This window comes from Rhinolophus hipposideros (genome assembly GCF_964194185.1).
Source record: "Rhinolophus hipposideros genome assembly, chromosome: 9".
Lineage (NCBI taxonomy): Eukaryota > Metazoa > Chordata > Mammalia > Chiroptera > Rhinolophidae > Rhinolophus > Rhinolophus hipposideros.
The window spans coordinates 12,573,933-12,588,759 of NC_138055.1; the positions used below are offsets into that span (position 1 = coordinate 12,573,933).

At 44.2% G+C, this 14,827-nt stretch overlaps 1 protein-coding gene across 1 annotated transcript in view; it reads left to right on the forward strand.

The window, feature by feature from the left end:
• The window catches only part of SYN3 (synapsin III), a 417,649-nt gene that overhangs the window by 64,027 nt on the left and 338,795 nt on the right, over positions 1–14,827 (forward strand). Inside the window, exon 4 of the mRNA XM_081059169.1 lies at positions 11,537–11,628. Coding sequence (XP_080915295.1) covers positions 11,537–11,628 — 92 coding nt within the window. The remainder of the gene's footprint in view (positions 1–11,536; positions 11,629–14,827) is intronic.

Genomic DNA, 14,827 nt, shown 5'->3' on the forward strand with positions numbered 1-14,827 from the left:
TATTCAGCCTTAAAAGGAATGGAATTCTGGCACATGCTACAACATGGGTAAACCCTGAAAACATTAGGCGAAGTGAAATAAGCCAGACGTAAAAGGACAAAGATTGTATGAGTCCACTTATGTGGGTACCTAGAGGAGTCCGCATCATAGAGACAGAAAGGAAAATGACGATTCCCAGGGACTGGGGGAAGGAGGGCTTAGTGTTTAATGGGTACAGAGAGTTTGTGGGGATGATACAGAAGTTCTGGAGACGGATGGTGGTGATGGTTACACAACAATGAGAATGCACTGAATTAAACACCGTGAAAAAGTCATTAAAATGCTAAATTTTATGTTGTGTGTATTTTCCCGTAATGCAAAGAAACTGAAAAACAGAAGCAAGCACATCCGGCCGTTGGGCCTTTGCTCTCTTGCTGTCCGCTTTGGAACCCTCTGCCCACAGGTATCTGCACAGCTCCTGCCCTTACTGTATTCGAGTTCTTTGCATAACGGTCACCTCCTCAGAGATGCTGGGCCACCCTCTCCAAAATGGCACCCCCGTGCACACTTCTCAGCCACTCTCTTCCATGTCACCTGACTCATTTTCTTAAGAGCATTTAGCTCTCTGAGTGCTAAATGTTCTGGTCTTTCCAAAGTACCCAGCAGCATTAAGGCAGCACCTCCGTGCGTGGCGTTCAAACCTGGCCATGTTTCTGGAAGGCCCAGTGGAAGGAAGTGGCAGGCCCTCACCTGGGTTGCTGGGCTGTCCCCCCTGGATGTTCAGATTGGATTAAATGGAGGGAAGGTGGGGCACAGACAGATAGTTCTGGAGGCAGTTCTGGGAAGAGAAAGTCCGCACTGTGGTAGCAGTAGGTAGAAAAGGGAAGTGGGATTTTGTTTTCATCCAGACAACCCTGAAAATGGTGTTGGACCTTGAACATGAAAAAAATAAAACTGTGTTAAGGTGGGATAGAGCATTTTAATTTCTCAGAGCTTTGATGGATAAGAGGTTCCTGTCATCACATTATAACTTTCCATTTTTGATTTGGGAAAAAAGTGCAGAAATTACATTGCATCAGCCCTATGTAAGCTCCTTCGGTATCTCCCCTGACCACGCTTGGCCGGGTGGTGCGTGCCCCATTCTAGCCTCTCCTCACCCCAGATAGCGCCTCCGCCTGGAACGCGAGCCGGTCGGTCACCGTCGTCACCTTCAGTTGCTGAACAACGGACTTTGCTTCCACAGCCCAATCTCCAAGTCCCTGAACCCATCTGTCGTCCATCTGGAGAGATGGGGAGAGTCTTTCATACTTGGCTTGCTCGATCCTATACGCACACTTTTCTGAACAGTCAGCAGAATGGTGTTTAAATGGAGCCCAGCTCAGCAGTGAGAAGTAGATGTCAAGGGGACAGTTCCAGTCGTTTTTCTCTGTACAGCTAAGCTGTGGTCTTAAAATCTCTGAACATTTGCCTGATCTGTTGCAGGCAGCAAAGTCCGTTCCTAGGTCTCCCAGCCTCAGAAAGCTCCTGAAATGAAGAGACATGAGGCTGTGGTGATCCCACCATTCTGTCCCCTGTAAAGGCTCCTCCTCCTCCTCCCTTTCCATGAACACGCTTCCTGATCGCGGGGCATTATCGAAAGCCCTCCCACCCGTGAAGTTTCCCCTGGCGGAGGGAGAAGTTCAGTGGATGTTTTACTTTCTCAGGTGCTGTTTTTCTTGTGAGCATAGTTCTCTTGGGAACCTGAGTGGGAAGGGGTGACCATCAGGACAGACTTAGGGCGTGCCTGGGTCCTTTGCTTGCCAGCCACCACGGCGCCACCTTGGCCCCTAACAAGTGTACGTCTCTGCTTTGGAGAACTGAACGTGGCCGTGGAGATATTCCTTAGAAATCAGAATGCTGCATTTACTGGTGATTTTTCTCCAACTGGACTCCCTAACGTCTTGTGTTGCCAAAGGTGGTGGTGATGATGGCGGTGATGATAACGAATGTTCCTTATCTTCCCTGACAATGGTGAAGATGATGACATTGGGGAGCGGGGTGGGGGTGCTGCTGCCATCTTACCATCCCCTGCAGAATGCACTTCTTACTGTGGTCCCATCCAACGTCCCCTCTGTGACTTCATCTTCCACTCACCCCCTCACTGGCCCTATTGCGGCCACACGGGCTTCCTTGCTGTGCCTTGACCTCTGCACATATCTCCAGCCTCAGGGCCTTTGTACTTGCTGTTCTGTCCACCTGGGAAGCCCGTCTCCTCCCCTCTTGTTTGTATGGTTTGCTCCCTCACTTTGTTCATATCACCGGGGCCCCCTCCTCTTTGAGATAACACTCGCTGCCGGGCACTCTGTGCTCTTAGGCGTCTATGTTTCCTCTCCTGATAGGTTATTTATTGTGACTGGTCCAATTCTCCCACTGCATATAGGTTCCATGAGAACATGGATTTTTGTCTGTTACTTTCACTGCCGTGTCATTAGTCTCCTGGGCATCATAGCTGCTCAAGATTAATTTATTACTTGAATGACTTAATGGATGGATACAGAGTCACACAGATCTGAGTTCACGTTCTCGCTCGCTTGTTCAGTAGCCTTGTGATCTTGGCCAAGTCATTTGTTTTCTCTGCTCCTCAGTGTTCTCATCAGCTAACGGGGTTGCTAAAACTGACATTCACATCAAGAGGTAATTGCAGTGATCAAATTAAATAGCATAACCAGGATAGCCAACGTTGATTCCACACTTATTTCCATTTTGACACCTTGCCAAGGGCTTTCAAATGGATTAATTCATTGAATGCCCACAACCACCCTAGGAAGGCACCGCTCTGAGCTTCCTTTTACAGATGGGAACTGAGGCATAGGAAGGCTAACTAACTAACTTGCCTCATGTGTGCACATTCAGACTCATGTGGTCTGATTGTGAAAACCAGTGTTATGCCGAGCACTTTGTAGGCTGCAAACCACTGCTGTTGATTTTTTTTTTTCACTAATGTGGTGACCTTTAATTTTGGATATTCCATTACTGGAACATTTAGGAGTGAAGGATTTTTATCATATTATTTTTCCCGTCTTTTTATATTTACATTGAACATGTTTTTCTGTACTTATCTATGCCTGCTTTGCCCGCCACACACACACACACACACACACACACACACACACACACACACACACAGGAATATTATGATCTTTTGCTGAGTGGAAGGTGCCTTTGCCTCTATCCTCAGTCATACGCTGCTCGGCTGGGCAGGCGGGAGGTTCTTCCGGGCATACACCCACGCTGACCCAATGGCCCCAGTCTTCACAGACATGCCCAGCGCTGCTCCTGAGCAAACTTTCCTTGTGTGTAATGGGCCACTAAGTGAGTCTGCAGACTCTCAAGGCCTCTTTTTGTCTGCAAGGTGAGTCTACACTGGTGGAGAATACCTCAGCCTCGAAATGCCACCCCAGGAAGTCACTGAGCCTGCTGGGCCCTTGAAGCTAAACGCAGGGCCTGTGCGGGGCGTGCAGGAAGCAGTCCTTGCAGACAGCAGGCCTGGGGCCGTCTGCCACGTGGGGCCAGCAAGGGGCCGTCGGGGCAGGTGGAGTGGTGAAGGAGGGCCCGGGCTGTGGGCTGTGCTGACAGATGCTGCAAACTGATGTGGAGAAGAGATGGGAAGACATACGCAGAGGGCGGCCACCCCTTCAACTTATGATCTCTGCACATTAGAACACAACTCAGCTCCAATAAGCTGTTGCAGCGGGACCGGTATCGGCCTGGGTTGGGTTCCAGCTGATGTCATTACCAGGGTGTAATTTGGGGCAAAGCCACTTTGACGTCTGCAAAGTCGGCATTCCTTCATTCAGTGATATTACTGAGCGCCTGGGCTGTACACCAGGCACGGCTGTCGGTGCTGGGATGGAGCTGTGAAGAACACAGACAAAATGCCTGCCCCCTGGCACTTCCATTCTAGCGTGAGTGATGGACAAGGAAATATTTAATTGGGAAGGATGTAAATATTGATGTCAGACGGGGATGAGGGCTACAGGGGAAGATGAAACCAGGACATGGGGCTTTGAGTACAGTAGGTGCTTTTCAGGGACTTGCCCGTTGGGGGCGCCATGGAGCAGAGGTGTGAGTGGTGTGAGGAAGCAGGTGGCGCTTGGGAAGCAGGTGGCTCTGGGAAGCGCTTAGAGGCTGAGGGCCTGGAGGCTGGAGCTTGTTCGGTGTGTGTGACCATGGAAAGGAGGCCTGTGTGACGATGGCAGACTGAGTCAGAACTGGGGTGACGGGTTGGTGGGAGGCAATGTCAAGGAGGTCATCAGTGCCTAAACCACGTGGGGCCTCCTAGAGCAGGTAGGGTGTAGGTTGTCTGTGTTTAGTACTGCTTTTTAAATTACTACTGCTGTTTATCCTTTTAATGAGCCTCTTAGATTCTGTGAGATTCTGTGAAAGAACTTAAGTTGCGAAGATCACAGTACATACAGAATGCTGATTTTTGAAAGAGAATGTTGTTGATGACAGTTTAGTTCCCAGGACGAAGCATAACAATGTTAGTGATTAGGATGGAATTTTGATGATCAGTTGCAAGAGGACTCAGGAATGCCCTACCCCTAGCTTGACAATCACTACCACTGCCCCCGTTGCAGGTTCCTCGGGTAGCTGCAAACACAAGGAGGACTCACAAAGAGTCAGAATGCCAGGAAGTGGTAGCTGGTCTAGGCCCGTCCCCCCGTGCAGGGTTCTCGGCTAACGCACGCTACCTGAATCCGTCCGTCTAGGCTCTAGGCCATAGCAGGGTCACGTCTTACCAAAATCTCATTTGTGGATGCTACTCACTAAATACGTGGCTGTTATGACACAAGCGTTCCAAGGTGCAGCAAACACAATAGTGAAAAGAGCAGGATATCTGTGCTGTCTGGGAATCAGAGTTTTTGCTGCCAACTCACGGAAGAGAGTGTGGCAGAGGGAAAGGTGGAGGCCGGCGTTAGCGTCTTTGAGGAGCTACAAGGCAGGCGGGAGGAAGGTAATAGGACGACCACCGCGGTCAGCAGACACTCAGCTACAGAGAAGCAGAACGTGAAAGCCAGAATCACACATGGTTGCCGAGCTTTTCAACCCAGCAGGGATCCTGCCCACTGTTGCATGTAGCACTGCGATGTCCTGACCATTGGTTAACAACAGTTCCTGTGTATGAGGTACAGTGAGGAAGCTTCGGGAAGAGGATCAGAAGTCATCCTAACGTTAGGAACTGAGACTGGGGGTACCTGGGGCTGCCCTCCTTCTCTTATCCACTCACTGTCTCTGTCTGTCTGTCTTTTTCTTCCTGCAAAATATATAGGGAGTGCCTAAGGCCATGGAAACGGGCACACTCTAAGGGTTTAAGGGTATAGTTTGGACCAGATAGGTCTTCACTAACTGACAAGAATGTCCAGTATCTTATCAGCCACCCTTGGATTCCAGAACAATCTGTCTGCCAGTGTCTTGCCTTTCTCAGGAACTCTGGACAACATCTCTTTGTGTCAAAAATCCTCCTCCCGTTGGGCGTCACGGTCAAGGCTGATAGCTACTACCTCCACATTCCCACACATTTTTGGTTTCTTGTGGACATTCCATTCGGTCATCCAAGTCCCAATTTCTGTTTCTTTCCCATTGATCTGTTGGCCTAACAACGTCCTTCAACTTATGATAATCATGATGATTGCAATCACCATTTTCCATTCTGTCATCAACATCATTATCATTGCAAATGCCACTCTTAGTAACGAAACATGACTATCTTTGCGCTTTAGTAATATCATCTGCTTGGCATCACATACTTGCTAAGTGCAGTTCCACTGAGAATGCCGTGAAAGACCCTGCAGGGAACTGAATGCATTCCATCTCGTTCCTGTGTGTGTGTGTGTGTGTGTGTGTGTGTGTGTGTGTGTGTCCATACACGGGCATGCATGTGTGTTTTCTTGGAACTGGACATGTATTTCATTATAAACAGGTGCTTATATCTCCTTCTGATCTAGGGAGCTATAGACGAGGTTTCGTTAGTGGGTATGATTCTAACCATATTAGCACCAATGACAGAGCATGGAACTTAGAACATGCTGCATAAGTATTTGTGATTAAATAGCTAATCACTCCCCTCCTCCGTAGCCTTTAGCGTTTCCCAATGGCCTCCCAAAGATGTCTTCACCCTGAAAAATGATACTCAAAAGTGATTTGCAGATATGGTGATGATTGTGGCCATTTTTCTTTAAATAATTCTTTACGTTCCCTTTTCTTCTTCTTCTGAGACTTCAATTACATGTGTATTAGACTGTTTGATATTGTCCCATAGCTCACTGAGGTGTGTGGTTTTATTTGTTTGTGTTTTAGTATTTTTGTTCCTGGGCTTTGTTTTGTATAGTTTGTGTTGCTTTCTCTTCAAGTTCATCAGTAGTTTGTTCTGAAATGTCTAATCTGCTGTTAATTCCATATAGTACACTTTCCACTTGAGATATGTATTTTTTACCTCTAGAAGCTTTAGTTTTCCATTTCTCTACTCATTATGTCAATGTTTTGTTTTTTTTACATTTTTGAGAATGTGGAACATAGTTACAATAGTTATTTTAACTTCCATTTTTGCTCTTCCCATCCTGTTCCTTATTTCTGGATCTGTTCTTATTGATTGACTGCTCTTTATTATGGGTATTTTCCTGGTTCCTTGCATGCCTGGTAATTTATGATCAAATGCCACAAATTTTACACTGTGAATTTTACATGTTGGGTGCTGAATTTTGTTATATTCCTTTAAATAGTGTTGTTCTGGGATGCAGTTTAATTTCTTAGAATATGGTTGATACCTTCAGGGCGTGCTTTTAAGCTTTTCTTAGGACACATCTAGATAGAGTGATTAATCATCTAAGCCTGCCTGGGACTAAGGTTCCCAGGACACATAACTTTTTTAAAAACCAGGGCTAAGGGGTTTTTGAGAAGCAGGAGTTTCAGGTTTAAAATTGGGAAAGCTCCTAGCAAACTCAAATTAAATATCCTGTAGCTAGCGCGTAATGTAGTCCAGGGCTAATGTAGCCCCACCACTAAATGTTGAGAACCCTGCTCACGTACTAGGTCTTAACACGTTACCTGTTGAGAACATGAACTATCCCCAGCATGTGTGAGTTCTGGAGAGTCTTGGGTCCACTACTGTTTTGGGATGGTTCTTTCCCTGGCTTTAAGTAGTTTTCTTTCATGCATGCTCCCATCAGTACTCAGCCAAAAACTTAACAGGTCTCCCTGGAGGTCTGTTTCTGTGTAGTTCCATCTTTTCCCATATTCCGTCCTGCAAATTCTACCTGCCTTGGCCTCCGGGAACTCTCATCTCCGAGTCCTCAGCTCAGTGAGACTGCTGAGAGCTGTGGCATTCTCCCACACACGGCATTGTCCCACGCTGCTCCACGGCCTGGAAACTGCCTCCCAGGAGTCAGCTGCCGTAATCATAGGGATAATTTCACTTGTTTCCTTTTTGCAGGGAACACAGTCCTGTCATGCTTGTTGTCCATTGTCGAAAACTGTTACTTAATATACTTTGTTTTTCTAGTTGTTTAAGGTGAGAGTGTAAATATGGTCCCTGTTCCTTCCTTGTAGCCAGAAGCAGAAGTCTTTACTTTGTGTAATTTATATCTCAATGTATTTTTTAAATTATGTTAACATATTTGAAGGGGTTATTACTCTTTTTCTGGTCACACCATTTTTTTTGTACATTTAGTTTACTCTGACGAAGACAATGAAATTTTTGAAAATATTAATGGCAACTCTACAGAGCTCCTCCTTCCTTGTCTCAGCCCTGTGCTAGGTGTTTCATATACATTATCTGCGGTCTTTATAAAAAAAACGTTTAAAGATAGGTGTTATGCATATTATCATCTCCATTATTTTAGAGATGTTAAAACTGAGATTCAAAGTAGTTAGTAAGTTGATCAAACTCATCAGCTGGTATGTTACGCACCTTACCGTGAAATGCAATCTTTCTGAATATTCATTTATCCACAGCACAGGGCTTACTGTGCACTATTCATAAAGACATCACATAAGAAAGCAGTGGGGGCCAAAGGGGTCTTGAGGTCAAAGGGTTAACTTATGCAGAAAACGTAAGTGACCTGATGATAATATTTTATGATATAGGTGAATGGCTGATGTTTTACTTTGTGTGTGTGTGTGTGTGTGTGTGTGTGTGTGTGTGAGAGAGAGAGAGAGAGAGAGAGAGAGAGAGAGAGAGCGAGAGAGAGAGAGAAAGAGAGACAGAATGTGTATATATCTGTATACGTGTATGTGTTAGCTGGAGTGGGTAAAGCAGCTTACCTAACCATATTGACCTTCTTTGAACCTCATGCCTGTGCAAGCAATACTGAAATTGCATTTAATTTCCTAAATTATTGTATTAGTTTCCAAGGACTATCATGAGAAATCATTACAAACGTGGTGGCTTAAAACAACAGAAATGTGTTCTCACCATCCTGGAGGCCAAAAGTCGAAAATCAAGATGCCAGCATGTCTACCACTCCCTCTGAAACCCTCTGGGGAGATCCTTCCTTGCCCCTTCCAGCTTCTAGTGAGTCCTGGAGTTCCTTGGCTTTTCACAGTGTAACTCCAGTCTCTTCCACCGTCTTCACGTAGCCTTCTTTCCTGGGTCTCTCTCCCCTTGTCTTCTTTTATAAAGACTTGTCATTGGATTTAGGGCCCCCCCATTAATTCAGGGTGATCTCATCTTGAGATCCTTCATTCCATCTGCAAAGACCCTATTTCCAAAAAGTCGCACTTGCAGGTGTCACCAGGTATGATGTGGACATATTTTTTAGGTGGATGTAGTTCATTTGCTACAGTTTCTCTGAGAGCTCTGGAGCTCTTCAAAATTGGCTGCTCTTGAAGATGCTATCAGGAGGGCCATCCTGCTCTCTTGAAGAAGTAGCTTGGACCCATGTGTTCATTTCCATGGCTGTGCAAGCTTTTAGAAAGTTACATACAGAAGAGTTCCCTTTCTTTGATACCCTAACTCTCTATGCTCAATCCAACAGAAACTTGCTACCCTGCAGCCTAGGCATTTACTTTCTGTGATTATGCATAAATCATGACTGGGAGATAACTCTAGACAACCCAATCTGAACACGATGACCTTGTATCTTGTATGTGCATGCCTGAGTGTGTCTTCTCTCCAGGTGTCTTTCTTTCCATTTGGGCAGTGAGGCAGCCTCTGGGTCTTTGCCACCTTTGAGTAGAAAATTTTACCATCCAAGACTCTGATTCACTCCCTTTCTTTATGTATTAGGTGCCCGACTCTTCTGTGTTGAAACTTTCTGCTAATTTCTTTTTCTCTGCAAACACAAGCAACAACTTTTCTTGCTAATGCTTCTTTGTGATCTTGCCAATAAAGTATCTTAAACATGATGGGACTGCATTTTTAAGGCATTAGACTTAATAACTAGGTCATTACCACTATTTACGAACCTGGACTCATTAACAGGGCTCTTTGCTTTTCACCTTACTACAGCATAATGAGCTTATTAATTAGAGCAAAAGGCATAAAGCGCTCGGGCCTTGTTTTAAGGCCATTTGGGGAGATGGCTAAGTCTTTGGTCATAATTTCTGTTCAGTGTTTCCAAGGTTGCCATGAAATGATAGTTTCCTTCAATGTAAACTAGTTTTTCTCTTTAAATGGGTTATTTTTAGGTTCCCAAAATTCCCAGTTGTAATCTACCCAATGCCTTATTCAGCTTAACAGTGGGGACAATGGGGGGCAGCAATTAAAAGCACAGCTGGAGCCAGACTGCCTGGGTTTAAATCTTGGCTCTGCTTCCTACTGTGTGACATTGTGCAAGTTATTTCATCTCTCTCTGCCTCCGTTTTCTTTCTTTTTAAAAAAAAAATCTGGACAAGTGTGAGGATTAAATGAATACATACATGAAAAATGCTTAGGACAGTATCTGGCACACGATGAGTATTTTATATATGTGAGCAATTATTTTTTCTTTTAAATCCTAAGAAATAGCTTTTGATATCTACTGAGAATGTGAGACAGCTTGGTTCTCTATACTTTCTAGGATGGAGTTACAGGTTGAATTCTGTCTCCCTAAAATTTGTATGTTGAAGTCCTAACCCCCAGTACTTCAGAAGGAAGTGATCTTATTTGGAGATAGGGTTTTTTTCGGAGGTAACCAAGTTAAAATGAGGTCATAGAGCAGGCCCTAATCCAGTATGACTGCTGTCCTTATAAAAAGGGGAACGTGATACAGAGACACACAGAGAAGGAAGACAGAGTGATGAAACATGGGGAGGGAGAAGATAGGCGTCTACCAGCCAAGGAGAGAGGCCTGGAAGAGATCCTTCTCTCATAGCCCTCAGAAGGAACCAACCCTACCGACACCCTGATTATGGACTTCCAGCCTCCAGAACTGTGAGCAAAGAAATTTCTGCTGCTTAAGCCACCTAGTGGTGGTACTTTGTTATGGCAGCCCTAGAAAACAAATACAGATGGTTCTAACATCAACTTGCTATCCCCTGAGGAAGCAATTAATCTGGTAGGAGGGCTGTATTCCATAGGACTTTGGTCACAAGCAACAGAAATACACCAAATTATGCTTAAGCAAATAATAGAACAAAGGTGAACTTATAAGGATACAAATGCATCTCATAAAATCTAGTTGCAGGATTATAGCTGGCCCATAAATATCAAGAGAACGCTCGTCTCTTGCCTCTGTCCCTCTGTAGTGACTGTGGTCTCTCTCTCTCTCTCTCTCTCTCTCTCTCTCTCTCTCTCTCTCTCTCTCTCTCTCTCTCTCTCTTTCTCCTCCTTTCTTCTTTCCTCTCTCCCTCCCTCTCCCTCTCTCTCCACCCTGATTTTCTGTGCTTCCCCAATTCAGATGACAAAAAACATAGTCCTAATTGCCCCCAGGCTTGTGTATTAAAGATACTGCCCTCTAGAGAAAGCTGTATGAATTGCTCAGCAGATTCTAATTATAATGGAAGGGCATCTATTCCTCCACCCTGGGTCAGGGGCCAACCCCATCAGTTGTGACCAGGGGAACGGTATTTCACTGCACAGACATGGTGCTTCTACTGTAGTCATGTGGATGGAATGAGGGGAGGGGCCATGACCAAAAAAGGGAACAGATGGCAGATAACCTGAGGAGGGTTCCATTAGCAGTGCTACGTGATCACGTACCTGCAGCGCCACACCATGGCGGGGCAAGAAGCTGAAGAAGTCTGGAGAAAATGTTATATTGAACAGCATTTGGCCTCTTATAGTCCTGGACCATCTGTCACCTTCACGAGATAGGATTTAGTCGTGGTGAAGAGCATGGATCCTAGAATCAGAGACACCTGGATTTCAATTCAACTTTGCCTTTAGTTAATTATGTGACCTTGGACTTGCCAGGCTATGCCCCTCTGCACCTCAGCTTCCTCATCTGTCAACAAGGGAAGTAAGTAACATTACCAGCTTTCTAAGTTTCAGGTGAGGTATAAATGTGTACTTGGCACCTAGGATTGCCCCAGACAGGTTTGCCGTTATTAGCATCATTAATTTCTGATGAATCCTTTTCTGTTTTGCTCTCTCCTTCAGGCTGAATTCTCAGAGTTGAACCTCGCCGCCTATGTTACTGGGGGCTGCATGGTGGACATGCAGGTCATGAGAAATGGGACGAAGGTTGTGAGGTAAGGATGACTGACCCAGAAAACCTTCAGCTGCGAGGTGTGTATGGGATACCTCTCGTAACCAACCTCTCTGTCTATTTCCTATGACCCAGCGCCTCCATTATTACTTGTACTTTCCCAGCCAGAAGGTCTGCTTCTAATGCGTTCTAGGTCTTGTTACAATAGGAATGACTAGTGGCACAAATAATATGGAGAAACAATGGTGGGGTCCTGGAATGAGCCGTGGGCTTGGAGAGAAAAGACTTGGGTTCCATTTCTGGCTTTGTGGTTCTCTTTGAACATATTATGTAGTCTCTTGCCCTCTGACTCATCGGCAGCACAAGGATAGCAGCTCTGAAGCAGGAGGCATGTTTGTGAGAGCACCCTATTCATTGTAAAGTGCTGCACAAATGTAAGGGTTTATTAGAACGAGCTACGTCCTGCTTCCAACGGTATGGCAGATGGAATATTTGGAGAACCCCCTCCCAGGACATCAAACCTAAAAGGATGGGATATGATATTTTCCATGAAACCTGTTTATAATATGGGCTGAGCTGGAAGGGAAATGAGGGAGTCTTCAAAAGCCCAGAAATGTCAAGAAAGTGAAACTCCATAGGAATGATAAATAGTAAATAGTTGTAGTAATATATTTTTATCTAGTTAAGCCACCCAGAGGATGATACAAACTAAGTCCTGGGAGGGGTTAGATGGGGAAGAAATAGGATTAGAGAAAATAAGATTCGGATTTGGGGAAGTAGAGAAAACAGGGAGAACTTTGAGGAAAAGGTGGCATTTTTTTCTAAGTCTTGTCAACTGGTGGACTATGGGCATTTCATGCATTCTAAGAGTAGGAAATAGTCTTTGTAAATGAAGAGAGATTAAAAAAAAGAGTACATCTTGGAAATTATGATACTTCAGCCATCAGTTACTGAGTATCAACCTTGTGCCAAGAAAGACATTACGTGGCTTCCTATTTCCAATAATGGTGGGGTAGATTATTTGGACTAACTTTTCTACAGAAAATAACTTAAAAACTGGTTTTAAATAGTCTTCAAAGCCTTTCAAGAGGAATTACTGGAAGAGAATGATGGGGAAATGGAAACTCAAAGACATAAATGAGAACAAAAGCTACCTTCGTCCCTGAGGGTATTTCCTAAGTCTGTCAAATTTGAAATTGGTTTTGATCGCCTGTCAGGGGCAAGGGGGACAGAAATCAATACCCAGGGCCACTCAAGGTAGGGGATGTAATGGTAGACCCTCCCCACAATAAGCTGAGACCCAAAGGACGACATCTTCAAAGTGAATGTGAATTACAAGTAGATGAACGCTCACAAGTATTTGCAGATTGAACTGCAGTTTTATTGGTCTTCCAGGGAACCTCAAGCATGCAACTTGGTTTATGGTGATCCCACACATCTCAGAAGTAAAAACAAATCCTATTTAGAAGAAGGCACTTTCATTCTAGGCTTCAAATAATTACTCAAATAAGTTTTTTGTACAATAGCTAGCACGTAGTCAAAGATAACCAAGCACAGACACCATGAATGAGAAGGAAACAGGAACAACAGACAACAGAAAGAGACCCTCATATCTCAGATATTGGAATTATCAGATACAGATTCTCAAAAGAAAAAAATCATACAGGTTAAGTTAAAATTTATCAGGTTTGAGGATATCTACAGGGAATAGTAAACTATAAAAAGTGACACAACCAATTTTTTAAATTTTTAAATAGAACTTCTAGAAATGAAAAATACAATAACCCAACCCAAGTCATTGGATGTGTTGTGTTTAACAGAATATTAGACACCATTGAAAAGGTGTTAATAAAGTGAAATGTAGAGCTGAAGAAATTATCTCAAAGCACAGAGAAAAAGATTGGAAAAGTCAGAAGAGATGGTTAGATCTCATGAGAAGGTCTAGCATTGATTTAATCAGAGTCTCAAAAAGAGAAGGAAATGAGAATGGAACAGAAGCAGTACTTTAAGAAACGACGACTCAAAATCATTCAGAAAGATCTCAAACCACCAAAAACAGAAGCTCAAAAGATTTAAGGCAGGATAAATAAAAAGAATTCTATACCAAGACACAATAGTGTGAGTGCAGAAAGATGAAAAAAAAAATTAGCCAGAGAAGAAAAGGCAGATTGCTTTCATTGAACTAACAGACTGACATTCGGTTCCCAGGGGTGGAAAGGTAACCCTTAGGGGCCAAAAGAAAATAATCGCCAACCTATAATTCCATCCTCAGGGAAACGTATTTTATGAATGAGGGCAAAATAAAAACATTTACCATGACAAGACCCTCAATCAGGGAAATTGTAAAGTATGGACTCTAGGCAAAAAGAAAACAACCCCAGAATAACAGAGCAGCAAGAAGAATGAAAAACAAAGAAGGTGGTTCAATGTTAATAAACAGTAAGTTAGAAGGGGCTGGGGGTAAATTAAGGTGTTCTGAGGCCCTTGTATTGTCCGGGAGGAAAGTCAATGTATTGACTAATAACAGGCTTTGAAAAGTCAAAGATGAATGATGTAAATTCTGGGTAATGGCTAAAAAACAAAACAAAGCAGAACAAACCAGAATGTAGTATTTTTAAAGTACAAAGCAGGAAAAAAGAAATAATATAAGAAGTCAAGAAAGGTGAGAAATATTAGCCTCGAACGGGTATGATGAAGAAGATGGTAGACTTAAATCCAAATATATCAGCAGGCTGACACCCTTGTGAATGGCTTGTACAGTAGTACTGGTTATTCAAATACGGACATTTCTCTGTACCAGTTGATAAGTAGCCCCTGTCCTGAGCCCTCTGAATGCCTTCAGCCACCCTCGCCCCATGGATGGGCATGGCCATTGGGCTGCTCCTTCGTCCCCCAGTTCACCACACGACTATCCTGCAGTCCATGTCTGTTCCTCCTGGGATCAGAGGCTGCCCAGAATTGTAGGGGAGACACACCCTTGGGAGCAGTGGTGGGACCCCAGAGAGCCAACGCTTTGTTCCCTCTGTCCCTTCAAGACTGCAAATGCCTAAGAGTCCTCTGGCCTCGCCCTCTCATGATCACTTGTGAGAATTGCGACCTCCGCAAAGTACCCTACGCATTGTTAAGTATTTATTGTGTCACCAATATATATCAATAATCATATTAAATGTAAATGGACTAAATGCGCTCATTTACAGAGCATCCATGTAAGAGTGTCAGAGTAGGTTTTTAAAAATCCAAGT